The sequence below is a fragment of the Pleurodeles waltl genome, chromosome 2_1 (genome assembly GCF_031143425.1).
Source record: "Pleurodeles waltl isolate 20211129_DDA chromosome 2_1, aPleWal1.hap1.20221129, whole genome shotgun sequence".
Taxonomy (NCBI): domain Eukaryota; kingdom Metazoa; phylum Chordata; class Amphibia; order Caudata; family Salamandridae; genus Pleurodeles; species Pleurodeles waltl.
Window position 1 is genome coordinate 132,417,115 of NC_090438.1, and position 27,933 is coordinate 132,445,047.

At 43.1% G+C, this 27,933-nt stretch overlaps 1 protein-coding gene across 11 annotated transcripts in view; it reads right to left on the reverse strand.

Annotated features, from left to right (window-relative positions):
• The window catches only part of LOC138262033 (phosphatidylinositol-binding clathrin assembly protein-like), a 464,917-nt gene that overhangs the window by 141,965 nt on the left and 295,019 nt on the right, over positions 1-27,933 (reverse strand). For all 11 annotated transcript variants that reach the window (XM_069211744.1, XM_069211714.1, XM_069211706.1 and 8 more), the window contains 2 exons: positions 9,486-9,614; positions 9,376-9,406 (listed from right to left, as the gene is read on the reverse strand). In XM_069211744.1, coding sequence (XP_069067845.1) covers positions 9,376-9,406; positions 9,486-9,614 — 160 coding nt within the window. The remainder of the gene's footprint in view (positions 1-9,375; positions 9,407-9,485; positions 9,615-27,933) is intronic.

A 27,933-nucleotide genomic window follows, 5' to 3' on the forward strand; every position in this document is an offset into this window, starting at 1 on the left:
CAGCCGAGAGGCTCAAGGACTTGTCCGTAGCCCGCAAGTCCTTAAAGTGCTCCAACGTAGAGCCTGCCTTCTCTCCAAAGGGGATGGGCATGGGCATGTCCATGATGTTGGCATTGACATTCTCAAAAAAGCCAGATGTTCTCAGCCAGGCATGGCATCGAAGTGACACAGCCGAGGAAACAGCTCTTCCCAGCAAGTCAGTCGTATTCAAACCACACCTAATGGTGAACTTTGCTGCATCACTACCGTCCTCTCCTGGGATCTGTGGCAGCACTTACGCAACTGGATCCCAGAGCGTGTGGGAATAGCGGCCCAATAAGCATACGGTGTTCACCAATCACAATGCCAGGCTGGTATAAGAAAACTTTTTCATGCCTAAAGTATCCAGACTCTTGGATTCCTGGTCTGGGGGAGTGGCAGGGGAGGTTGAGGCATGCACAACCAAGCTCTCAGGGGTGTTATGTTGGGTGAGGAAAGTGTAGTCCCCAGGTGCGGGGTGATGGCAGAGGGCATTTGTCCTGTTGACAGGGCTTGGACCAGGTTCCCAAGAGGACATCAGTAAGTGCTTCATTAAAAGGGAGTACGGGTTCAGATGAGAAAGTTCCTGGCGGAAGCATTTCTGTCAAGGTGTTAGGTTTAACTGCCACCAATGGTAGTTTAAGGTCCAGGACCCTCAGCTGCCATGTTCACCACCATAGCATTTGATACTTCCTCTACCGTAGCCATGATAGAGGGGGGAAGCAAATCAGTATCTGGAAAAGTATCCAATCTACAGGCATCTAAATTCCTCACATAGTCCATACTTGATTTTGGGCCTTCTAGCTGGTTTTCTAAGAGGTCCAGCGACCCTTCCTATTCCTCCCAGAGGCCTAGCCCTTCCGAATAGGGCTCAGGCTCCGACCTAGGACACATTGGTCCTGTTGGAGCAGGATTCTGCGTCGGTCGACTCCATTTCGGATCTGTGTCAGATTCAGGAATCCAAATGGGTCTAGTGCCACTGGTGGCACCAGGACCACTGGCATCAAGACCAGTGTCAGGGAAGGTTGAGGTGGCATGACTGCGGCTCTACGGGGGCCCATCACAGCATGGGCTCATAAAACCCTTATTTGAGCAGTAGTCCCTCTAGCTCCCGGAAAAAAAGGGAGATGCGGAGTCGACCCTGTCAACTGCTCTGAAGAACTGTGCCTTGAACACCGATGTTTCGTAGTCATCTCTTCGGCCGATGGGCAGGGAGAAGTCGAAGCATGCTTTGACTTCTTATGCTTCTTGTGCCCTTTGACCAAGTGTCAAGATGACTGAATAGGACATTGTAGGAAAGTACCCTCTTTCTTGGCATGGTTACCCCCATGTTCGGCCTGCTGTCTGTGTGTTTGACTGTTTCTACAGGGCTGCTGCTAACCAAGACCCCAGTAGTTTTGCTCTCTCCTGTAAATTGTACCCTTTACTTCCCACAATTGGCATATTAGTCCCCCGTGTAAGTTTCTAGTATATGGTACCCACCGCATGGAGTTCAAGGGATCCCTATGGGCTGCAGCTGTTATTCTGCCACCCATAGGAAGCCCATGCAAAGGATTCTGCAGGCCTGCCACTGCAGCCTGCGTGAAACGGATGCATGCACCAGTTTTCACTACAGTTTACTGCACCAGGTCACTGTAAGTCACCCCTATCGTAGGCCCTCTCAACCCAGAGGGCAGGGTGCAGGTATCTGTGTGTGAAGGCACCCCTGCACTAGCAGAGGTGCCCCCACAAACTCTAGATCCATTTTCCTGGACTTTGTGGTCACTACCTATGTCCAGCTACATAATGGTAACTCCAAACCTGGGCATGTTTGGTATCAAACATGTCGGGATCACACCCTAATACTGTTGCAAGTATTAGAAGTATGATTCCATGCACTCTGGGGGCTCCTTAGAGGACCCCAGGAATTGCTACCACCAGTCTTACAGGGTTTTCCAGGGAGCCCAGGTAATGCCACCCCATAGACAGGTTTCTGCCCTCCTGCTGCTTGAGGTAAACAAGCCCAGGAAGACAGAACAAGGGATTTCCATTGGGAGAGGGAGGTAACTTTCTCCCTGTGGGTATAGATGTGACTGGCTTGGGAAAGGTAGCCTCCCTAAGCCACTGGTTTGCTTTGAAGGACATATTTGGTGCCCTTCGAGCATAAACCAGTCCACACCAGTTCAGGGACCCCCAGTTACTGCTCTGGTGTGAAACTGGACAATGGAAAGGGGAGTGACTACTCCCCTGTCCATCACCACCCAAGGGATGGTGCTCAGAGATCCTCCAGATGGTCCCTGGGTTCTGCCATCTTGTTTCCAAGGTTGGCAGGGAACTCTGGGAGCACCTGAGTGGACAGGCCAGACAAGTGACGTCAGAGCCCCCTCCTGATAGGAGCTTACCTGGTTAGGTGTCCAATCCCCCTTTCAGGGCAAGTTGGGTCTCCCTTTTGGGTGGGTCCTCAGATTCGGCTTGCAAGATTCCAACAGGATTCCTCTGCAACCTCCACTTCGACTTCTGGCCACTGGAACCGCAATTGGACCTCCAGGAACAGAAACGCTGCTACGACGAAGAATACTCTTCTGCAACTTTGTTTCCACATCTCCTGCCAGCCTTGCAACATTTCCCCGGCTGTGCATCCTTAGAAGACTGCAACTCTTCTGTGTGCACAAGAAGAAGAAAGAATCTCCCTTGGAGTGAAGGAGTCACTCCCCTGTAACCGCAGGCACCTACAGCAAGTGACGACCGGCTGCGTAGATCTCCCCTCATGTTCAGCTGCGTGGACCCTGCATTATGGGGGATGGTCCAGAGTAGTCCTCTTGGTCGTCTCTGCCAGCTGTCCAACTTGGGTGGAGGTAAGCTCTTGCGTTCCCACACAGAACAGTACCCCCGTGCACTCTCTCTTGTAGCTGCCAAGGCTTGTTTGCATCTCCTCCAAGGGATCTTCAGGCGACATGTAGCTCCAGCCCCCAGCACTCCTTCCTGCCAGGCACAGCCTCCTGCGTGGTTCTCCGGAGGCACGGGATCCTCTTTTGTAGTGCTTTGTGGGCCTCTTCTGTGTCCCCGTCCTGTGGGACTCCTGTGGGTGCTATCTCTGCTCCTGTGGACTCCATGCGACGCTGAGGGTCCCCTGTGACAACGACTCCTTGGTTAAGTCCTCCTGGGCCTTACTGGTCTCTGGCAGCATCGCTTTTCCACTAACCGCGAGTGTGCCTTTGCCAAGGCTTGTTGGTGGAATTCCTGCACCGACATCCATCTGCAATCTTCACTCCAGCATGGGACATGTGGGGGGGTACTGTGTTACTTACCGTTGTGGTTTTCTGGCACGCCCAGCTCCCCTCTACACATTCTACTTGCCTAGGTTGGGCTCCTGTGTTAGCATTCAATTTTTTTAGCATATGGTTTGTTCTCCCCCTAGGGTCACTATTGGTTATTGCTATTTGCACCGTTTTCCAACCTTTTCTATGCCTATTTCTGATTACTAGTGTATATAGTTAGTGTATTATTTACCTCCTATTGGAGAATTGCCTTTTTGTATTTTGTGGTATTGTATTCCAAAAATAAAGTACCTTTATTTCTTTATTTTTGTACAACTTAGTGTTTTGTTTCATGTGTGTTAGTGCTGTGTGACTACAGTGGTGTTGCATGAGCGTTGCATGGCTCCTAGATAAGCCTTGGCTGCTCATCAACAGCTCCCTCTATAGAGCCCGGCTTCTAGACACTGCCTACACTTCACTGAGAGGGGATACCTGGACCTGGTATAAGGTGCAAGTACCTTTGGTACCCACCACACACCAGGCCAGCTTCCTAGAGACAGGGGACTTAAGGCTCCTGGAGTGATCCTGCAACTTTCCTCTCGATCAAGACTTCCTACGACTGCTAGGCCTCTAGCAGCTTCATGGACCACTCCCTCAAAGCTTTCGGTGCCATGGCACAGTATTCCAAGAATAATTTGTGGTCGCGGTCAAGACACCACAGACGGAGCTAATGAGGGTCTATAACTAACAGGGCGCGGTGACAAGTGCAACACACCATTTAAAACCTGGCTTCCTTGAAGATATCTTTGACACACAAAAAAGAATTTGACAAAACGTTGAAACAGTTCTGTCAAAAAACCAGAGGGGTAGCTCTTCTCTTGATCAGCTGTAACTGGCATGGAAAGAAAAGAACTGAAGTCCGCACACCGAGGTGGTGCCTAACAAGTGACCGCAACGTCAATTCCAGCATGTACGATGCAGAAGCTACTGCGCGGGACCGATCAAAGCCACCTACCGGGGCGCGCAGGGCTACTGCTCACACAAAAATCTTCTGGATCCAGTCTGACACCTGGGAAATTCATAGCTAAGGAATCTACAGCCAAATGCTTCTATTAGATACTATCCTCTGATAAGCCCAAACTGGTCAATCACACTACCACAAAAGAGTGTTTTTGGGGTTGTTATTGTAACCCATGTAAACCAGTAAGGGTTGCCCTGGACTAGCCTGTACAGTACATAGATAGCCAGTTCTCTACAAACACTATCCCTGTGTAATTGGAAGAAGGGATCTTCCAAGGTTAGTGCCTGAAGCTCACTGACACGTCTAAGGGAAGTTTTGGCGACCAGAAATGATAACTTCAAGGGTAAAAATTGGAGGGGGCAGAAGTGGAGAGGTTTGAATAGGGGGCCCACTAGTCTTGTCAATATAATGTTAAGATTCTGTGTCCAGTCTGGTGGGATCCGAGGAGGAATGACTATTCCATGAAGGCTTTAATGACAGGAATTCAGAATACAGAAATGGGTTGCCTGCTCTGAAGATAAGCTGCTACAGTCACTTGGTGTAGTCTAATGGATGAACCAGAAGTTTGTCAGTGAAAGAGGTAGCACACAATTTCTTGTACTCTGGTCTGGTAAGGGATCAATATCTTGGGAATGACAATGTAAACAAATGTCTTCCATTTACCAGTGTAACAGGCACAAGCAGTAGGCATGCATGCTTCTTTAAGAATGTCAATGCATTCTGGTGGGAGATTAAGGTATAGAAACTCTAGGACTTCACTGGCCAGATCACAAGGCGGAGAGACCTGGGATCCAGGTGCCTGATTTCTTCATGGTTCTGCGTGAGAAGGTCCTGCCTGTTGGGGAGTGTCTTATGCGTGACCACTGAAAGTTTGAGGAGGGTGGTGAACCATGGCTTTTGTGCCCATGTGGGAGCTACTAGGATGAGGGTGACAGATGTGTGTCGGAGTTTGGGAACCTCAAACTGAAGCAGAGGGAGAGGAGGAAAAGCATTAGAAAATATCCATTACCAGCTCCTCCGTAGTGCATGGCCCATGGATTTATAGGTGTGTGAACCTGGAGGTAAAGTTTGGGTATTTGGTGTTTTCTGCTGTGGCGAAGAGACCTATCTCTGGTGGTCTCCAATGCTGGTAGCAGTAGTGGCGGATTATTTTTGGACTTGTTCCCACATCCTACTGGGGAGGTCGGCAAAGTCCTGGTCCACTCCCTGCAAGTATTCCGCTAAGACGTGGAGCTTGTGATGACAGTCAGTTTACAAATGGTCTGGGCTAGGGGAGCACGCTGAGGAGGTCTGTCGCTCCACTGATTCTGAAGGTAATACAAAGCTGCCATGGTGTTTTAAGTAGTTTGTGTTTGTGAGGCGGAATGTTGGGAAGTGTGGAAATGAGCGCCAGACAATTACCATGTTCAATAATATTCAACACCCACTGGTTAGAAGTGATGTTCCGCCAAGCAGGAAAGAACCCTTGGAGATAATCCCCAACTGGTGTTATGTAATCGGGGGGAATGAAAGGTAAGTCAGGGCTTACGGGTGGCAGCAGATCCTTTGGGAGATCTGCCTTTTGAATTGCTTCCTCTGTAGAAACCTTAGAAATAGCCTCTGGGAGGTGGAGGTTTGTGGAGAAGTGGCTTTGGAACTTTAGCGGTATGATGAGTGACAAAAGGAGCCATGGTGGGAAAGTGTTTGAAGGGCACCCTTTGCTTTCGCAGCTTTTTTGTCCTTTTTAATATTTTCTAATAAAGTATTTACCAGCAGACAAAAAAGAGGCTTCCCATTGAAAGGCAGATTAATTAGGTTTTGCTGTACTTCCAGTTTGAGCCCGGAGACACAAAGCCATGCACACCTACATAAAAGGACACTAGAATTAACCTCTCTAGCGGCAGTATCCACAGCATCCAGGGCCCACGGATGGTGGTGTTTGAGATCTACCTACCAATCAGATACTATTTTATAGCCTCTATTTTTTGAGGCTCTCCATTTCGTGCCAGTGGACCTGGTCATATCGAGAAACAAGTCCAACAGAACTGGCAATCTGCCAATGACTGGCCAAATGTGCAGCTGCCGCCTTGCCTGCAGCATCTATCCTTTTACTGTCCTTATTGGGTGGAGGGACATTACCACTGCTCTGAGAGTTGGCTCTTTTTTTGTGCAGTAGCCACCACTATTGAGTCAGGTGGCAGCTGACCCCAGATGTAAGGAGTCAGGTGAGGAGGCCTTGCATTTCTTATCCACCCTTGGTTAATGACCCTAGCTCGCACTCGTTCATGGAAGATGTCTGGGGTGTGACGGATCAATGCATAAACATTACACACACATTACATATACAAGCTTTTAGGAATGCTAGCTTATTTATGGAACCTAAGGAGAATATGGTTACTAGAAATATCCTTGCCTCCAATTTCTTTAAAAATCAGTGTATTTGCAAAGTACTACTGCTTTTTCCCCATAATGCTAAAGGGGCAGAAGTTAAGACTGCTTGGACAGGCAGAATGTTAGGTGCAGGCGTGCTGATACCTTCGGACAGGAGTACAGAGTAGGTGAATATACCTATGGACCACGGAGCACAAATATTCGCTTAACGTGAGTCACATCCTCGCATTCATGGAGACCTTCCCGGTGTCATGGAGGGTCACTGTTTACAGAATAGGCATACATGTGAAAACCTAAGTGCGCTCATTCTTACTATAAAGTGTAGGGTTACCAAACAACTCACAAAGGTAAGGATAGTTATACACACACTTTAGCTCCTCATTTTTATTGAAGATTAGGTAGATGAGCATATAGCTCCTGACAAAATGCCAATTTATCATTCTTCGACACACTTAGGCATGAAACGTGTTGACCAGTAGGTAAGATTCCTGTATACTTACTAACAATAACCCTTGTAATTAAGAGACTTGGACCATTAAGCCCTACCGCCTCTTACTCTGTTATTATTTTAAAATAGACTTGGACCCCTATTAAACTGAAGTCCTACCTAGTCTACAGTTGATTTTAATTCACTCTTTCATTCCAATATGCTCACCTACTGACTAGACATACACCCATCACTCCAGTACTTCACTGGCGATTAAAAGTATCCCCATGGCCAGGTATCACTATATGTGAATGAGGTGACCCTTGAGGTGTATATGATATAGGGTCATCTGGAGAAGCAAGAGGTGGGGGTGAGTGTTGTGGAGCAGATAGGCAGTTCTCAATGGAACACCTCAGCATACTATTTAGCACAGGTTAGTATTGCAATGATACCTCTGATTTCCTCATTGAGGCCTTCTTGAAAACAATCTCTACTTACTCTATCTGCATCTTAACCTTTTGTTGTTCAACTATTTGTTGAATGGCGGATATGCTATTATGTGGTCAGGCAGTGCTCGTTTTACAAGGTATGCCCTGGGTCATCCACATCATCGATATAGATGGGCACATGGGTTTGGTTGATCTTCTAGGGACTCGTGCTCTAAATCTATGTGCAAGAATGAGCAGGAGACAGTGAATAGGAAGGTGGCAGGGGAGTGGTTCCCTTTGGCTCTTTCTTTGGAATTTGAAATGGTCTATAATCTCTTCAAAAGGGAGGCATTTTTCGGCACAGGGTTGGTCTTATGCTCAAGGGTATTTTAAGATAGGGCCAGTGACAGCATCATTATAAATCCTCCTCTGCCTTACATCTGGTTGATCCCCTATATATTCTTAAGGGTGGGATGCTATTGGTGTAGAGCTTGAAGTCAGCTTTTAGGGTGTTTTCAGTCTATTTCAGTTCCGTGACAGGCTCTTGGTGCAGATGTCGGCCTGCTAAGGTTTGGCCTCCATTGTATCTTGGTATAGAGGCTATGGATTTAAGCCTCAAGACTTGACTGACTGTGCCTTTAGTGCCAAACAATAGGCCCTTTCAAAGCTGAACCTCACTGCGAACGGTGGTTTAAGTTGACTGTTGAGGTTTCTTCCAGGTTTGTTCAGGACTTGAGGCATTGGGTGGGAGGGGGGAATCTTGTTTGTGGTCTTTGAGTATTTGAGTAAGACTTTGTGTCGTTTTTGTCCGTACTCTCAGAAGTCTGCATCACTGGAGGACAAAAAACAATGAACTCGGTTCCCCCACAGAACCCCAGAGTACCTGAGGGAGGGTCCACTCCTCTCAACAAACATCCTTTAGGTTCAGTTCAGGCAGTGGTTTTGCAGATATATGGTACTTCATCCTGTAATATACCCACCATCAATCTCATCAGCTCCCTATAGTTTTACTAAACTGGAAAAGCCTTGCAAGCCAAACTAGCAGACTCATTGTGATCCCTCGGTAAACAGAGGTTTCAATTCCAATTCCCAAAGAAATTAGATGCTACAATTTGGACAACTTTCATAGGTGTTTTCTTCATACACTTCCCCCTTGCACAAGGCATTGTCATGTGAACTGGATCTCTCCTTCAGTTCAAGGTTTGAAGTGGTATTCAGTCATACATGTTGAATCAGTCTGTTTTGTAGCATGGAGTACTCATGTGTAGGAGTCTAGATCATTGATGTTGAAGGCCATACGTCTGTAGGCTTTTTCTCGCATCTCAGAATGACCTGTCCCTGAGGCACTCATAAACCCAACACCAATGGAAGAAAAAGAAACCAATACACACCAACAGACCCATTTTAGATTGGAGACCATTTTACGATGCCAGAAATGGCTTTGTTTTAGCTGTCTCCTGTCTAAAATTGCCTCTGGTTCTATAGTAATCAATTAGGAAAATGCATTTTCCCTGTTCCTAGTGTTAATCTCTCTCTTTACTATTAAAAAATGGTGGCATATATGAGAAACCTAAGATGGAGTATTTGTCATGGTGCATTGTGGTTACCCCACAGGAACAAGAGTCACCTTGAAAGCAAAAGGTTTTCAAGTAAAACAACTTGTAATGCCTACAGCCAACATTAGATGGCAGAAGTAGGCAGAGCATATGGTGTCTACAGCAGAATTCGCTGTAAACAGTTCTGCCGAACAGGATTCAAGTTATCACAGCTTACTGTCTCAAAATATTAGGGAGCAAACTTATTGCACTGATAAAGTAATGGCTAAATAGAGAAACACTCATAAGTAATAACTCAAAATATTTTAGTTAAACTTACTTTTTGGTTGGGGTTCCACCAAAGCTTAAATCTGGGAAACAAAAAGCAATTGTAAATTTACTGCTCAGAAACAATAAAATAAATAATATCAAATATGTTTTTACACTTACTTCCTACTAAATTAGCAAGAGAAGAATCAAGGTCATTGGCTAGAAGTTTTCCACTCTGTTGGCTTGTCATACCAGACCTTTGGCCTTGTTGTGACACTGGCTGTAAAACATCTTCTACAAAATAAATCCCTTGAAGAAATACAATAAAATTAGGGTGTTAAACAACTAAAAATGTATATAAAAAGCTTTATACCAGCTGCAACTTCTGGCTAATGAGATACCTTCCACCTCTTATTTTTATAGTCACCTAACTTCTGTCCATCAGGTACAACATTTATAGACAGACAAGTTATGTAAGCTTTTCCCCTTAGACTCTGTATGATAGTCCACATGGATAATGTTAAGAAGTGTATGTACTGTGCAGCAAACGTCTGGCTTACATGTACTTTGTTTTAAAACAAATGCATACAAGGCATAGGGAGTCACCCCTAAGCATAAAAAGAAGAGACTATGAAAAAGCATCTACACAGTGATTGGAATACTTGTGGCACTTTCTCACAGTCCTTCAAAACCAGCTGGCATGGAATAAGTGCTTTGGTAGCCGGCTGGACTGAGAAAAGCAGACCTAGCCTTAAGAATCCTGTGCTCCCTGACCAAAATCCTGACATACGTGTTGTTTCCAATCAAGGTTATAAAGTCAGTTTCATTAGACATTCAGTCTGGGTGGGGTATTCCAATCAGATTCATCAAATTAATTTTACAGTATCAGGGGGCCTACCAAACCTAACTTGCACTGGTCCTGACCAAGATGGAAAGCAATCTCATAGACTAGTGAGTAAAGTGCATTGTACAGTTTCACTGGGCTTAAAAAACCAAGCAGTTACCAATCAAGTTCATTAGGTGCTTTTTACAGTGCCAGAGGGCCAACCCAATCTAACACACACTAGACATGGGCAGAAATTGGGAAGGGGGCGAATGAGGTTACATAACTTTGTCTGTAATCATGGCCCAACAAGACTGTAGACCAGTTAATAGGGTGCACTTTGCAATTTCATCAAGCGCCAAAACCAGGCAGTAGATTTTCTGTGGCACCTCATAAGTGGCAAAAACATACACTGGTCCTAGCCAAAGTGTCTATCTGCAAGTCTAACAGCCCCCAGGGCTCAAGTTTAATAAACTGAGGGATTCATTAAGCAATTTTATTAGGCTTCAAAAGCCTGGGGGATCACATTCATAAAGTGCATTTTACAGTTTCAAGGGCATGCCAACCTAACTTGAAATGATCCTGACCATGATGGAACTACAAGGTTATATAGGCTGGATAAAAGTTGTACTGGGCTTCAAAAAGACGGTTCCCAATTAAATTTGTAAAGTGCTTTTTACAGTGTCAAGGGGCCAACCCAACGCATACAATCATGGCCAAAAATGAGGAGGGGTGAAGTTGTACAACTTTATCTGCAAACACGGAAAAGCAAAACTGTAGACCAGATGGTAAAGGGTACTGTGTGGTTTCATTAAGCAACAAATATCAGGCAATAACTTTTCTTTGGCTCATCGTCAGTGGAAACAATACACACTGGTCCAGGTCAAGTTGCAACTTCAACAGCCCTCAGGGCACTTATTCAATAACTTAAGTGCTTCCCTAAAGTTATTGAACTCTGCTAGAGTAGGAGAGACACAACCCTTCACTCGAATGATATTTTAAAAGAAATCTTATTTAGATCATCTTCCTCAAAGTCATTAAATGATACTACTCACATAAATTGTTATGGCAAACCATTGCACATGTATCACAAACTGCAAAAGTTGTCCTTTCAGGAAGTTGCACTGAGTCTTGGTGTTGTCTTGAAGACATTAAGGCTTTGAAACAAAATTAAATTATCTCTCCTTTAGACTACATCTTGGATCAATTCTAAAAACATTTGCTTTGGCTACATTCAACAATTTGCTTTGGGCCCTCTCATTGTTTTATCAAATATGAGAGCTGTCCTATACTTTTTTCTCATTCCACAATGAACACCTTGAGCACCTGTGTATAGCTCTGCTCCTCTGAACACACACAAATGTACATATGGCCCTAAAGGGCCAACACAGTGACTCCAGATGAGCAAGAATGAGGAATTAACTTCAAGCCCTCTGGAGCTCTGTGACACAATAAATACAGTGAGCCTTAGCCAACTAGGAACACTTTAAACAATCTTAGTCTGTCTTTGATAATTTAGCAACAATAAAAAGGATTCCCCAAGAGGATTTCCAATCATCACTGCAACTGAGAAGAATTTAATGATGAAAAGAAGTACCACTTTTATGGAAGACATTTAAGTAAACGTACTAGTAAGGTGCACAAAGTTGACAACAACCTGAAAAACAGTTATATTTAAGCATATTTTAAAACCTTTTGACATATCGCTGGTATACAAGATTTCCTAAACAGAACTATCAGGGCCAGGGTGAAAATGGAAGGAAAATTAATTTTCTAGTTCAGTTGTTTTTAACCTCTTGTTCCATGACCCATGAGGGCCCACAACACCAACTAAGGGGTTCTGCGACTGATTAAAAAATAACATAAAAAAGTTAATAAAGTGCATATAAATAAAGCAGCAAAATGTCAAATGTAAAATTGTAAAAGGCTCTGTAAATGTGAAGGAACTGGAAATTGGAAGCTAAAAAGTAACTTAGTATCCTCAAATTGATTCGTGAGAGCAGTGCAAGCACATCAAATAGAACATAGTATGGTCGATGGGTGGCTTGAATTGAATTTAGAAAAACTTCAACCTTCCTATTAAAATGTCATCATTTGTGTATTTGTTTGATCAGTACATGTGTCTGTATTTTTGTGTACTGTTTTGCGGTTCAAATTATCGAAATTGCTTAGCACAGGGTGCCTTTATCCCAATAATGACTCGGTAGAGGTCCCCAAATTCCAATAATAATTCAGTGGGGTCTCCTGATTCCAGTACTGATTAAGCGGGGTCCACAGAAGTCAAAAGGTTAAGAGCCACTGTCCTACTTAAAATGAAAAGATACAATATAGAGAAAAAAATCCAATACTTCAAACTACCTCTTATCTGTCAAACACTGTATATGATATTTGATATGATACATGTGCACATAAGTAACTACCACACTCATAGCTGAAGTTTCCGTCATAAAAAAAAAAAAAATTATAAGGATGATTGTCTTTCTTTTTTTTTAAGTTGATACTAATTGTGTGATGTTACAGGCTTAATAGGTCTATTCTTAATAGGGCCCAAATGGCAGTGTCATCACGCTGGTTGGAAGGTTCCAAAGCTAGGTGGCACAATGGCATCACGCTGATGCTGCCAGGAGTATTCCTTGGTCTACTGTACAAGGTATCCTGAATATAGAAAATTGGCAACAATCTTTTTGTAAATCTGTACTTTCGAGTCAGACATGTAAGTCTGAAATAAAGTTCAGACTTTCTTCTGCTACGGTAACTAATTTCTCAGGAACCAGTTCTTGAAAATTAATCAACAGAAGTCAAACACCGATATTTACCTTTTTTTGTGTGACAAAAGATCTCATTCTTGTTACACAAGATATGTTACAAGACCTTAGAAAACCAGGGCTGACCAGGCCAATCTAGAGCTAAATATCCAGGTCAAGCGAGGGCTTACAAAAAGAAGTTATGTTGCAGCCTTTTAATGACTTCTGTGAAGCACTGTAGCATTAATACAGAGGAATGCGTAATGTTTTTCTGAAGAAACTCCAAGTTATGCTGACTATCACAAGGAACAACATAATCCGTGCCTTTTAACAGACAAACTTGGAGGCAACAAGAGGTGTCTGCATGCAGATCTTAAAGATCCCAGGCCATTATGCAACCAAGCACTGTTTCAAATATTACAATACAGACAATGTCATAAAGTGCTTTATGTTTCAGCAGAAGGGTCTTAAGGGTAATTTGAGCTGTGACAATCAGTCCATCTAGCTCCTTCCAAGCAGTGGATAAACATGCTGATCTTGGCATGCAACTCACTTCGCAAATCACCGTATTCTGAAGCAGCTGGAACTTATTAACAATCTTGGTGGCTATTCTTGCCATTAGAGCATTGCCATAGTCGACCCACATGCCGATAATGGGTCTTCCTATGGTGGATCCATCTTTGTGTGGCAGAAAGGGACGTGTCTTTCTGAACATAAGATGAAAATTAAATGCTCTTCAACATGATTCATCCAAAAAGACTCTCTTGGTTTTCATCTTCTCGTAATCTCTACCTCAACTTCACCTACCAAGAAAAATAAATATCTGGTGCTCAGTGTAATCTACCTGGCAATACAAGAAAGGTAACATAATGAAGTAACAGATTTAATGTATTGTACTGCAACATTTATATAAACCTCTTACTATCCCCATATGGGGCACTAAACTTCTTTGCCTCTATGGGTAGTGTTGAACCTAACATCCTTGGCGTGGTTTATCCAGTCTTTTTGCCTCTGCTTCCTGTATTTTTGACTGTGTGCTGGATTTCGTTTTTGCTGGTTTTTGGTACTATGTGGACTTTACCACTGCTGACCAGTGCTAAAGTGCAAGTGATCCCTGTGTAAATGGTGTTTGTGATTGGTTATCCCTGACTGGCATATTTCATTTACTAGTAAGTTCCTAGTAAAGTGCACTAGAGGTGCCCAGGGCCTGAAAATCAAATGCTACTAGTTGGGCTGCAGCCACCCACATGAGTAGCCCTGTAAACATGCCTCAGACCTGCCAATGTAGTGTCTGTGTGTGCAGTCTTGCATTGCCAATTCGACCTCGCAAGTGTACCCAGTTGCCAGGCCCAAACCATCATTTTTACTACATGTACATCACTCCTAAGATAGGCCGTAGGTAGCACCAGGGGCAGGGGGCAGGGTATTTAAAAGGTAGGACATGTACCGGTGTGATTTATAAGGCCTGATAGTAAAATACTGCCAAATTTGGTTTTTACTATTGCAAGGCCTATCTCTCCAATAGGTTAACATGGAGACTGCCTTTAAATATCTTTTAAGTACAGTTTCCAATTGGGAGCAGATAGAGATGTGGAGTTTGAACTCTCTGAACTCACAATTTAAAAATAAATCTTCTGGTAAAGTTGTTTTTCTGATTGTCTGTTTGAAAATGCCACTTTTAGAAGGTGGGCCTTTTCTTGTTTAAACATTCTGTGCCTCTGCTTGGCTGCTGAATCCACTTGTGGGTCAGACTGACAGTTGGGCTAATTGTGAATTCCCTCTAGACAATGACACAAAGGGAGCTGAGGTGTGTCCTGCATATCCTCATGGGTTGCCCTGGGCTAGAGTGGAGGGAGGAGCTGACACTTTCACCTGAATAGGGCTGTGCCTGTCCTTACACAATACAGTCTCCCACCCCTTGGAATGTGTCTCGGCCAGGGCAGGGAGAGGAAGGGTCTTGTGCACCTCAAAGACTTTTCTCTGAAGTTTGCCTACTTCAATGGCAGAAATGAGTTAAAGTATTGGACTGCTGACCCCACAACTTTAGAACACTTCTAGAGCAAGAGGAACCTTTGCCAAGGAGAAGAGCTGAAGGAGGAGTACTGCTCATTTGCTGTGTATGCTTTGCTGGGTTGGCCTGCAGTTGCTGCTTGTGCCTTAAAGAGGACAAAGGCTGGATTTTGCTGTGTATCCTGCTTGTGAAGTTTCTCCAAGGGCTTGGCCTGAGCGTGCCTCCTGTTAAGAAGTCTAAGGGACATCAAAGACTTCACCTACCAGCCTCTGGGTTCACTTGCTGTGGGACTTAACTCGGCAGGTGGTGCCTATTCCAGTTTTTGGGCCCCTGGGTGTGAAAGCTGGCCTAAAAACAAGAACCACCAGGTGCAATGACTCCGGACGACTCCAGAACCGCTGCCCGACTCTGCCTGCACCCCAAGCCGTGGCCCCCGGTGGAGTGCGACGACCTCGACTGATGCAGCAGGTCCAATGCTGCCACAGTCCCGCCGCAGTCCTGTGACATTGTGAGCCCATCTGTGACACCCAACTCCGCAGAGGCACCTACAGCCCCGTGGTGCGATCCCGAGAGGTCGTCCATCGCGTCTTGACCTGCCGGATTCATGGACCCTGCCGGATTGTCAGGAACCGACACCTCGCACCAACGCCGCATTACCTCCCCTGCTCTGCAGTAAGGAACAAACTCTGCACCGGATCCAGCGACACCTCACCTCCCCAACTCCGTTACCAAAGGTACTGTGCCTGGGGATCCGTACGACTCCGTAACTGGCGCTCCACTCCTCCCAAATGGGGTCGGACTGTTAGGATGGCTCCATCAACGACGCCGTGATAGCCCAAGTTGGAGCTATTGTGTTTCTAAGTGCTATATTGGAGTTTAATCTTTGAAAAGCCGTATCTTTGCTTGTGTATGTTGGATTTTGCTGTTCTGGTCTTGTTTTAGTCAGATAAATACTGGCTATTTTTCTAAACTGGTGTTGAGTGCTTTTGTGGTGTTTTCACTGTGTTTCTGAATGTGTTTGTGCAAATACATTACACATTGCCTCTGAGATAAGCCTGACTACTTGTGCCAAGCTACCAAGGGAATGAGAGCAGGTGTTATCTGAGCTGTGTATCTTCCTTGCCATGACTAGAGTGAGGGTCCCTGCTGGGACAGAGTGCAAATTGAATGCCAACCAGCGACCCCATGTCTATCAGGTAGCACAATGTTTATGGTCCTGAGCGGGCACAGGTTGGAGAGAGAAATATTGGTGACATTTGCTGGGATGGATTTTGTTAATATCATCCCATTGCGAATTGCAACTGTGAGATGTCAAGAAGCGGTCTATTATGTTGCTAGTCAGGACCCAAGGTGGACTAAATTAAAGTCCTCTTTTGGGCAGCGGCATGTGGCAGATCTCTTCAGTTATTCCATGCCTGATCAGTTTATAATGGGGGGGGGAAGGGGAGGTTGCTGTGGACTGGTACCGCAATGGCTGACAGACATGACACACAGCAATGTCTTATGAAAGTTTAAAATGGTTCTGAAGTATAAGGGAATTATTATGTAGACTACAAGAATATTAGGTAACCCAGTGAAGCAATTCATCGAACTGAAATTAGGGACTCTATATTTTTACTAGAAACCTATAAGAATACTAACTAAATAGGTGATGTAATCAAACTGAAGCTACTGTTGCTTGATGAACATGCAAGTATACACAACTACGAGTATGTCAGAGAGACTATGCGCTATACCAGGAACAAGGAACATATACATGGGCAGATATAGAGGTGGCTAAAGATCGATTGCCACTCCATTCTAGAGACAAAACTAGAACAACAATCATTTTATTTTTGATGAAGCTTATAAAATTTTGGAAATGCTGTACAAAAGGTTACAAAAATAGTTTGCAAAGCACTAACTACAGAGAAAACATACATACAGAAACTGCCCTACCTTTAGGTAGGACCTATAAATGTGGGTGGCAGGTAGATCTGGTTGTGATCATGTGTCTACACTCAGGAAGTAAACTGGTGTATGGATTTATAATTAATTTAAAAGTGGCAGTAAGAGAACTCCTATAATGAAAAAAGGAACAAGACTATGAAGAATGACTAGACTATCCCTGGGAATTTAGGTAACTAACACCTATTTGATATGCACTGTCTTGTAGGGCTTTAAGCACATGCAGTAAACATTTATATGCACATTTTCATGTTGTAGAGGTGTGCCATAGACAGGAATTTCAAGATCACCACAAGTGTAACTAGAAGTGATAATTAATTTCCAGTGCCCTCATATTAACATCTGTATTTGCAGCCTATTTCAAATCAAACCAGAGTTGGTCTGCCTTACGTTTTTCAATGATAATTCAATGCCTAATTCTCCTTATTTTCATAAGACTAATTATTTCACTTTGCACTGAGAAGCATATAAATGAATGTGTGATTAGCCAATTTATTTCCCTGATAAGATTACATTCAAACAATGATCTCTTCACAATCAAATCTGGCTTAGTGTCTGTGTCACTGGTGAGCGCCACCCCTCCCAAACTCCTCCTAAAAAGAACTCATGAGAGTCATACTTTTAACATTACATTAAGTTAGTTAAGTTTCTTGAATTCCACTACATACGGTCATTTAAAAAATAAACCGTATCACTCTTGATATTGCAAGGTAGTGTACCTTAAAGTGGAAAGTTAAAACTACAAGATATTATTTTAAAGTTTTGATAAGAATTATTAATATTTTCCTATATAACAATAACAGTAAGTAAGAGGTTGCTACATAATCCATTATGGATGACCCGGTACTACAGGAATGAGTCTAGTTAGTGGGGATATCCTTTCATACTCTTCCATTTACAATGAGAGAGCTGTGTTCCCTTAAAAAAAACTAAGATTAACAATTCATGCTTGTCAGATTTAATACTAGCAGGGAATATTGAGTATAGTATAATTAAAGTTGCCTCTCTTTCTTTGTTGTTATATATATATATATGGAAAATGTCACTTACCCAGTGTACATCTGTTCGTGGCATTAGTCGCTGCAGATTCACATGCTGTGCACATCCCGCCATCTGGTGTTGGGCTCGGAGTGTTACAAGTTGTTTTTCTTCGAAGAAGTCTTTTCGAGTCACGAGACCGAGGGACTCCTCCCATTTCGACTCCATTGCGCATGGGCGTCGACTCCATCTTAGATTGTTTTCCCCGCAGAGGGTGAGGTAGGAGTTGTGTATGCTAGTAATAGTGCCCATGCAATGGAGTGAATACGTATGTACATAATGAAGTTTAAAGTAATATATTTACAAATTTACAAATGTTCAAGACCAACTTCTAAACGGCTACAGGCTCCCGGGGAGGCGGGTGGGCGCATGTGAATCTGCAGCGACTAATGCCACGAACAGATGTACACTGGGTAAGTGACATTTTCCGTTCTATGGCATGTGTAGCTGCAGATACACATGCTGTGCATAGACTAGTAAGCAGTTAACTCCCCAAAAGCGGTGGTTTAGCCTGTAGGAGTTGAAGTTGTTTGAAATAATGTTCGTAGTACAGCTTGACCTACTGTGGCCTGTTGTGCAGTTAACACATCTACACAGTAGTGTTTGGTAAATGTATGAGGCGTAGACCATGTTGCTGCCTTACATATTTTGTTCATTGGAATATTTCCTAGAAAGGCCATGGTAGCACCTTTCTTTCTGGTTGAGTGTGCCTTTGGTGTAATAGGCAGCTCTCTCTTTGCTTTAAGATAGCAGGTTTGAATACACTTAACTATCCATCTAGCAATGCCTTGTTTAGAAATTGTATTCCCTGTATGAGGTTTTTGGAAAGCAATAAATAGTTGTTTTGTTTTTCGAATTAGTTTTGTTCTGTCAATGTAGTACATTAGCGCTCTTTTGATGTCTAATGTATGCAGTGCTCTTTCAGCTACAGAATCTGGCTGTGGGAAGAACACTGGTAATTCTACTGTTTGATTCAAGTGGAACGGTGAGATCACTTTTGGTAAAAATTTTGGATTTGTCCGTAGAACTACTTTATGCTTGTGTATTTGAATAAATGGTTCTTGTATGGTAAATGCTTGAATTTCACTCACTCTTCTTAGAGATGTGATGGCAATCAAAAATGCAACTTTCCATGTTAAGTATTGCATTTCACAAGAGTGCATGGGCTCAAAAGGTGGACCCATGAGTCGTGTTAAGACAATGTTGAGGTTCCATGAAGGAACTGGTGGTGTTCTTGGTGGTATAATCCTCTTTAGGCCTTCCATAAATGCTTTTATGACTGGTATCCTAAATAATGAAGTTGAGTGCGTAATTTGCAGGTAAGCTGAAATTGCGGTAAGATGTATATTTATTGAAGAGAAAGCTAGCTTTGACTGCAATTGTAGTAAGTATCCTACTATATCTTTGGCAGATGCGTGTAAGGGTTGAATTTGATTATTATGGCAGTAATAAACAAATCTTTTCCACTTATTTGCATAGCAGTGTCTAGTGGTAGGTTTCCTAGCTTGTCTTATGAACTCCATACATTCTTGTGTGAGGTCTAAGTGTCCGAATTCTAGGATTTCAGGAGCCAAATTGCTAGATTCAGAGATGCTGGATTTGGATGTCTGATCTGTTGTTTGTGTTGTGTTAACAGATCTGGTCTGTTTGGTAGTTTGACATGAGGTACTACTGAGAGGTCTAGTAGTGTTGTGTACCAAGGTTGTCTTGCCCATGTCGGTGCTATTAGTATGAGTTTGAGTTTGTTTTGACTCAATTTGTTTACTAGATATGGAAGGAGTGGGAGAGGGGGAAAAGCGTAAGCAAATATCCCTGACCAGCTCATCCATAACGCATTGCCCTGAGACTGATCTTGTGGGTACCTGGATGCGAAGTTTTGGCATTTTGAGTTTTCCTTTGTTGCAAATAGATCTATTTGTGGTGTTCCCCAAATTTGGAAGTAAGTGTTTAGTATTTGGGGGTGAATCTCCCATTCGTGGATCTGTTGGTGATCCCAAGAGAGATTGTCTGCTAACTGGTTCTGAATTCCTGGAATAAATTGTGCTATTAGGCGAATGTGGTTGTGAATCGCCCAATGCCATATTTTCTGTGTTAGGAGACACAACTGTGTCGAGTGTGTCCCTCCGTTTGTTTAGGTAATACATTGTTGTCATGTTGTCTGTTTTGACAAGAATGTGTTCGTGGCTTATTATGGGTTGAAATGCTTTGAGCGCTAGAAATACCGATAACAGTTCTAAGTGATTTATGTGAAACTGTTTTTGCTCTATGTCCCATTGTCCTTTGATGCTGTGTTGATTGAGGTGTGCTCCCCACCCTATCATGGAAGCATCTGTTGTTATTACGTATTGTGGCACTGGGTCTTGGAAAGGCCGCCCTTGGTTTAAATTTATACTGTTCCACCATTGAAGCGAGATGTATGTTTGGCGGTCTATCAACACCAGATCTAGAAGCTGACCCTGTGCTTGTGACCATTGTGATGCTAGGCACTGTTGTAAGGGCTGCATGTGCAACCTTGCGTTTGGGACAATGGCTATGCATGAAGACATCATGCCTAGTAGTTTCATCACCAGTTTGACTTGTATCTTTTGTTTTGGATACATGGTCTGTATTACATTGTGAAATGTGTGAACTCTTTGTGGACTTGGAGTGGCAATCCCTTTTGCTGTGTTGATTGTCGCTCCTAAGTATTGCTGTGTTTGACACGGCAGAAGGTGTGACTTTGTGTAGTTGATTGAGAAACCTAGTTTGTGGAGGATTTCTATGACATATCTTGTGAACACCGTCTTAGCGTGTTGGTTTTGATTGACCAATCGTCTAGGTACGGGAACACATGTATTTGCTGCCTTCTGATATGTGCAGCTACTACTGCTAGGCATTTTGTAAAAACTCTTGGTGCAGTTGTTATTCCAAATGGCAACACTTTGAATTGGTAATGTATCCCTTGGAATACAAACCTTAGGTACTTTCTGTGTGAAGGATGTATTGGTATATGGAAATATGCATCCTTTAGGTCTAGTGTTGTCATGTAGTCTTGTTGTTTGAGCAGTGGGATTACGTCTTGTAATGTAACCATGTGAAAGTGATCTGATTTGATGTAGGTATTTAATGTTCTGAGATCTAGTATAGGTCTCAGACTGTTGTCTTTTTTGGGTATCAGAAAGTACAGGGAGTAAACTCCTGTGTTTATTTGTTGTTTTGGTACTAATTCTATTGCTTCTTTCTGTAGCAATGCCTGAACTTCTAGTCCTAGAAGATCTATATGTTGTTTTGACATATTGTGTGTTTTCGGTGGGACGTTTGGAGGGAATTTGAGAAATTCTATGCAATAACCATGCTGGATAATTGCTAAGACCCAAGTGTCTGTTGTTATTTCCTCCCAATGTTTGTAAAACTTGGTTAGTCTCCCCCCCACAGGTGTTATGTGTTGGGGATTTGTGATCTTGAAGTCACTGTTTGTTTGGAGGAGTTTTGGGACTTTGGAACTTTCCTCTATTCCTTTGAAATTGTCCCCCTCTATATTGTCCCCGAAAACCTCCCCGCTGATACTGGCTCTGGTAAGTGGGCTTTGTTTGTGTGCTTGTGGCTTCTGTGGTTTGCCCTCGAAACCCCCCTCGAAATTGTGTCTTTCGAAATGTGCCTCTGCTCTGTGGGGAGTAGAGTGCGCCCATGGCTTTGGCCGTGTCAGTGTCTTTCTTAAGTTTTTCGATCGCAGTGTCCACCTCCGGCCCAAACAACTGCTGTCCGTTGAATGGCATATTCAGCACAGCTTGCTGTATCTCTGGTTTAAATCCTGATGTACGCAGCCATGCATGTCTCCTTATTGTTACTGCTGTGTTGACAGTCCTAGCAGCTGTGTCTGCAGCATCCATTGCTGACCGTATCTGATTATTGGAGATACTCTGTCGTCCTTCTACTACTTGCTGCGCTCTTTTTTGGAACTCCTTGGGTAAATGCTCAATAAAGTGTTGCATCTCATCCCAATGGGCCCTATCATATCTGGCTAACAAGGCTTGCAAATTTGCAATACGCCACTGGTTTGCTGCCTGTGCCGCCATCCTTTTGCCTGCAGCATCGAATTTTCGACTCTCTTTATCTGGAGGTGGTGCATCTCCTGAAGTATGAGAGTTGGCTCTTTTGCGCGCTGCACCCACTACAACAGAGTCTGGTGTTAGCTGCTGTGTAATGTACAGTGGGTCTGTTGGTGGCGGTTTATATTTTTTATCTACTCTTGGAGTAATGGCTCTCCCTTTAACAGGCTCCTCAAACACTTGTTTGGAGTGTTTTAGCATTCCGGGTAGCATAGGAAGACTCTGATATTGGCTGTGTGTGGACGACAGTGTATTAAAAAGAAAGTCGTCTTCAATGGGCTCTGAATGAAGGCTAACATTATGAAATGCCGCTGCTCTTGACACCACCTGTGCGTAGCCTGTACTATCCTCTGGTGGCGATGGTCTAGCTGGATAGCATTCCGGACTATTATCTGACACTGGTGCGTCATAAAGGTCCCATGCGTCAGGGTCATCTTGACTCATTCCTGTACGAGTTGGGGATTGCATCATTGGTGGAGTGGCTACCGGTGATGGTTGCGGAGAGTGATGTGGGGATGGTGGCGGTGTTACTTGTTTAGCCACCTTTGCGTGTGGCTGTTTGTCCTTGTCTTGGAAGGCAAGCTTGCGTTTCATTTTGACTGGAGGAAGAGTGCTGATCTTCCCTGTATCTTTTTGAATAAAGAGCCGTCTTTGTGTGTGATCTGGCTCTATTGTCTCTAATTCCTGTCCAAATCTATGTCTTCATTTGTGTGGACAGTCCTTGTTCCTCAGTGTAGGAACTTGTTTTCGGTTACGAGGCCGGCTGTTTCGGTACCGAAACCTTTTCGGCTACTTTTTTCGGCTCCGACGAAACCTTCTTTACTTTCGGCGTCATGCTCTCTCGGTGCCGACCCGTTTCGGTGCCGCTGTCTCGGTGCCGAATCTTCTCTGAGCCACTATCTCGGGCCCGAGATTGCTGTGTGCTGGTATCTCGACCGGAGTCGGATGACTTCGACACCAGCTCGCCCTTATTCGGTGCAGAGGAACGGTCACCTATTTTTCGGGTTAAGCCATGGCCTGTTGGCGGTGGCGTCCCCTGGGCTTTAGCGGTCTTCTTGTGAGTTCTTTGTTTCGACGTCTTACGGTTTTCGGCGTTTCCTCGAGATCGATCTCCTCAGAGTCCGAATCCTGGGTGGAGAATGTTTCTTCCTCCTCCTCGAAACGCCCTTGTCCTGTCGGCGCCGACGCCATTTGCAGTCTTCTTGCTCTTCGGTCCTTGAGTGTCTTCCTGGACCGAAACGCTCGACAGGCCTCACAAGTATCCTCCTTGTGTTCTGGCGACAAACACAAGTTACAGACCAGATGTTGATCTGTATATGGATACTTGTTATGGCATTTTGGACAGAAGCGGAATGGGGTCCGTTCCATCAGCCTTGAAGAGACGCGTGGCCGGGCCGATCAGGCCCCGACGGGGATCGAAAAAACCCCGAAGGGCCACCGGAGCTCTTCTTAATTCGGTGTCGATCTGTTGTAACTAACCCGATATCGAACGCAAACAATACCGACGATTTTTCCGAGATTCTAACTAACTTTCCGACCCAAAACACGGAGCGAAAAGGAACACGTCCGAACTCGATGGCGGAAAAAAAACAATCTAAGATGGAGTCGACGCCCATGCGCAATGTAGTCGAAATGGGAGGAGTCCCTCAGTCTCGTGACTCGAAAAGACTTCTTCGAAGAAAAACAACTTGTAACACTCCGAGCCCAACACCAGATGGCGGGATGTGCACAGCATGTGTACCTGCAGCTACACATGCCATCGAACATATATATATATATATATATATATATATATATATATATATATATATATATATATATATATATATATATATATATATATTTCTTGTTTAAAAACTTTAGCACTGAGCCTTAACAGAACTGTATGGCAATATGCTTCCTGTTCAATAACATGGAATATAAATGGCAATATAGATTTAGCCAAGGGAAAATTCCTTATACCTGGGCACATATGCAACAATAAAGAAAAGCTTTCAGCGTTTGTAACTATATTTCCCATTAATTTTATACACTGTGCTACATCTGACAAGTGGTTATAATAAGAACGTAGTAGGGGTCAGTATCCTTCCCTTGCATGACCCTTCCTGGATTTCTTGTCACGTCAACTAAACACAAAATACATTTCAAGTTCAGTACCATTAATGGACCACATTTCTTGAATACAGATAATATCTGTTCTTGAAGTATTTAAGGGGCTAATTTTTGGTCATCAATAAGAAATCTTTCCATATTCCAGGTTCGGATTTTCATCCCATTGACTGACAGATCAAGTGTTCTTAATTACATTTATGAATATGTGTATCAGCCAACCAGTCCCAATGTGTTAGAGCGGCATTTTTAGAGGAAATGCAGGAGTCTTCTTTTTGTTGTAATATAGAACCCACCTTCCCTCCCAATCTTAAAGACACTACTGTGGCCCTGCAATTTTTTAACACATCTTCAACACAAATTAGTCATCATGCTACCCAACTTACTGAAAACCGCGAGTAAACAATTTTGTAAAGGGAAAGAAAGGAATAACATCTACTAGGAACATATTCACAATCTGCTAAGACCACATTTACAAAAACTTGAGTTACAGGTTACTCTTGAATGACGGACACTGATTCAAGAATGGTAGCAGTGTTTGTATTACTATTTTTTAAACAAAGTTTATTGCCATTTTCATATCAGTACATTCACACAGATGGACTGTTAGTCTTCATTCAGTTACCAGTCAAAACTATAAAAAATACAATAGGTAAGAACGCACTCGTCTGCAGTCATGGGTGAGGACAGTCAACACCTAATTTTCCATACTTAGCCAGACATAGTCCTACTGACCCCATCTTCAATGCCACCCAACAGACCAACTTCCCAACTATCCCCCACCCAATTTCATTTGTGTTTGTGCCACTATTTCTCATTTTCAATGCTTCTACTTCAGACCTACAATGTAATAGAAAGGGTCTATACAAAGGCATAATTTGTTCATTAAAGAGATTTTAGAGGCAATTCTACAAAAATTACCATTGTTACATGAGTAAGCGTATTATTGTTCTAGTTATTCTCAATGAAAAGGATGCTGTAGATGGTGTAAAAGCATTTATATTTGGATTAAGTTCAGGACTTGATCTTCCATTGTTTTCCAACAGTACTGGGCCATCTTTAGGAGCATGCGTTTGTACCACAAAATTGCCTGAAGAATTATTTTGCCCATTGCTTAGAGTATAATAATTAACACACTGAGGTAGTGAATGACTGTCCCTTTCTTGTACTACTAACTGGGATGTACTATTATCCACAGCTGGAGCACATCTGATTTTTTTTTCGTACTGCTTATCTATCCTACAGTATTTATTTTTTCACTTACCAAGATGTTTTTGACTTTCTCTTTCTACTGCCAACTTTTTTTCTCACACTTTTTCAAAAATTGGGAAAAGTGTGGAATTAATATCCAGGATACTTAAATTGTTATCTTCGTATGACTCTTTAAACAGATTTCTTAATGAGTCGATTAAATTTGTTTGAAAATTTGAGGGTTTTTTTCCTTCTTTTCTTTGGTATTCAATGACCAGCTCATTTTCCAAATTAAAACAATAAAACTTGAGAAATATATTTTTCAGATCCACTCCCTCTTGATGGTTCTATACATGTTTGATCTTTGTATCGAAAGATGCCTTCTATTATAGCATCTTTTTGCTGATATTCTCTCTACAGCTATTGTTTGAGATCTCTACCACCTTTGGGACCAGATTTAGATGGATGGCTGAAAATAAGTGGTAAGTTACTAGATGACCTTTCCAATAAATTAGAATAGAAAATAAAATGATTCTTTCTAGAGTATAAAGAGATTCAGTATATTGCACATAGGATCCTGGTAAATTACATGACGCGTGCAAGCTGTTATGCCTTCAATATCAGTGTTAATAACAATATCAGGAAGAGTCAAATCGGTAATAACCGGCGAGATAACATTATTTGTATCATTCTGTATTGCTTGAGGGCTAGGTTCACTAAGTGTCAGAGATTAGGTCAGCATTTTTCTCTTTAATAGGTACACCTTATCTTACTAATGTATCCATTTAATTTTTCTACTTTATTTTGGCCAAGTAGGTTGGAATAGATGCCAGATCTTCCAAAGCACCCAAGTGACATTTGTTTTGCATTGGGTTTGAAAACATATATATATATTTTTTGATAACATGACCTCATGCTGATTAGTTTTCCCGATTTAGGTCTTCTGGTGACTGTTCTTGCACAAGGATGGAGTCCAAGCAGATGCTCTCTTTTAGACAAGCTTCCTCCTTGTCTCGCAAGCAGTACCTGGAGTCGCCTTTACATGGACTCAACCACTACTACCTCCAGTGTGTGCCTCTTCCCTCTTACTAACATCGTTGTTATGGGCTCACCAGGAGCTTCCACTGCTAGGAAAAGACCAGATGCTGATTATGGGTTTACAGGAGCAGAAAGCCAGGTAATGTGTGATAATGTGGGGCACAAGAACTCCTGGATGATTCTGTGGTGAACCTCTTGCATAAGTAACCAGCCAAACTCTATGTACACCCTAGAACGCATGACGGAATTTAGGAGTCGAAGACCCTGCAACCCTAGCCATCAACTTATTCTTCTTCTCCTTTTCTTAAGAAGTATCTGCTTTCTCTTCAAGCCAGATTTGGCTAACAAATGGCATATCAAGTAGCTGAGATACAAAATCTTAAGAAAAACCAGTAGGGTGCATTCACAAATGCTTCTCAAAACCATGGCAGTGTTCAAGGAAAACACCACTGCAGTGTCCAGGCACCCTTGAAGGAGTCCAGGAGTCTAGACACCGTAAGAACAAGCAGCTCCCAAGAGAATGATTGTACCTGACAGTAAAAAGATCTGTACTACACTGTTTTAAAACAGCACTACCTGATGCAAATATACTGTGTCACAAAAAATCGATCTCCTTAGTTGTTCTATTAGGTGAACTTACAAGGACCATTATAGACTTCTACCTTAAGGTGGAAGCCTGTACCACTAGGTCTCTGGTGTAAGATGTGATATCAAATACACAAAGTTTGACAGGGCAGACCAATATTTCTTAGGAACCATGTTTGAAAGAGCTGGGCTTGATTTCAGTTTACTTCAAGATTGCGAGAGCTGATTCAGCCTCACTGAATGGCAAAATACCAGAAGTGGAGGAAATTGTAAGCAAAGATCCCAGACTAACTTATCGGCAATGCCCATTGACTTTTGGCATGAGTAACTCCTGGTGAAGTTTTGGCATTTTCCATATTTGACTGTGGCAAATAAATCAACTGTTGGAGAACCCCACTTATGGAAGTGTATGTGAATTGCTTGGGGATTCATCTCTCATCTGTGCACCTGATAATGCGCCCTGCTGTGCAGGTCCACAAAATTATTGTCTCCCTTAGGCAGATGTTCTGCTAACAACTGAACAAGCTTGTGAATAGGCCAATATCAAATCATTTGTGTTTGGGCTGACAGGTGAGATAAATGTATCCCCTCCCTTTGTTTTTAGTTGTAATACATGACAGTCATGTTGTCAGTCTTTACTAGGACTGTTCTCCCTTGAATAAGCGTCTGAGTGTCAATTGTATAGCAGGCAGTTTCAGGCAATTGATACACCAACTTTGTTGTTCCTTCTTCCAGATACCCTTAAGAGTTGTATGGCTGAGGTGTGCTACCACATGCATGGGTGAATATCTATGGTAATGGACATCTGGAGTGGAAGTCTTGTTTTTCCAAGAACTGAACCCTATGCCCATCAACCCTTGATCTTTCCCCCATTAATGGTCATTGCTTCGCAAGACACACTCAAAATGGGCGCACAGGTAATCTTGCTTGCAATCTAACTATGTACAACTGATATGTGTTAAGCCATCACCCTAACCATTCTCATCACAGGCCTTAAGGTAACAGGACATGGTGTCTGAAATAGGGACAGCAGCCTTTGGGATCCCATCACTCT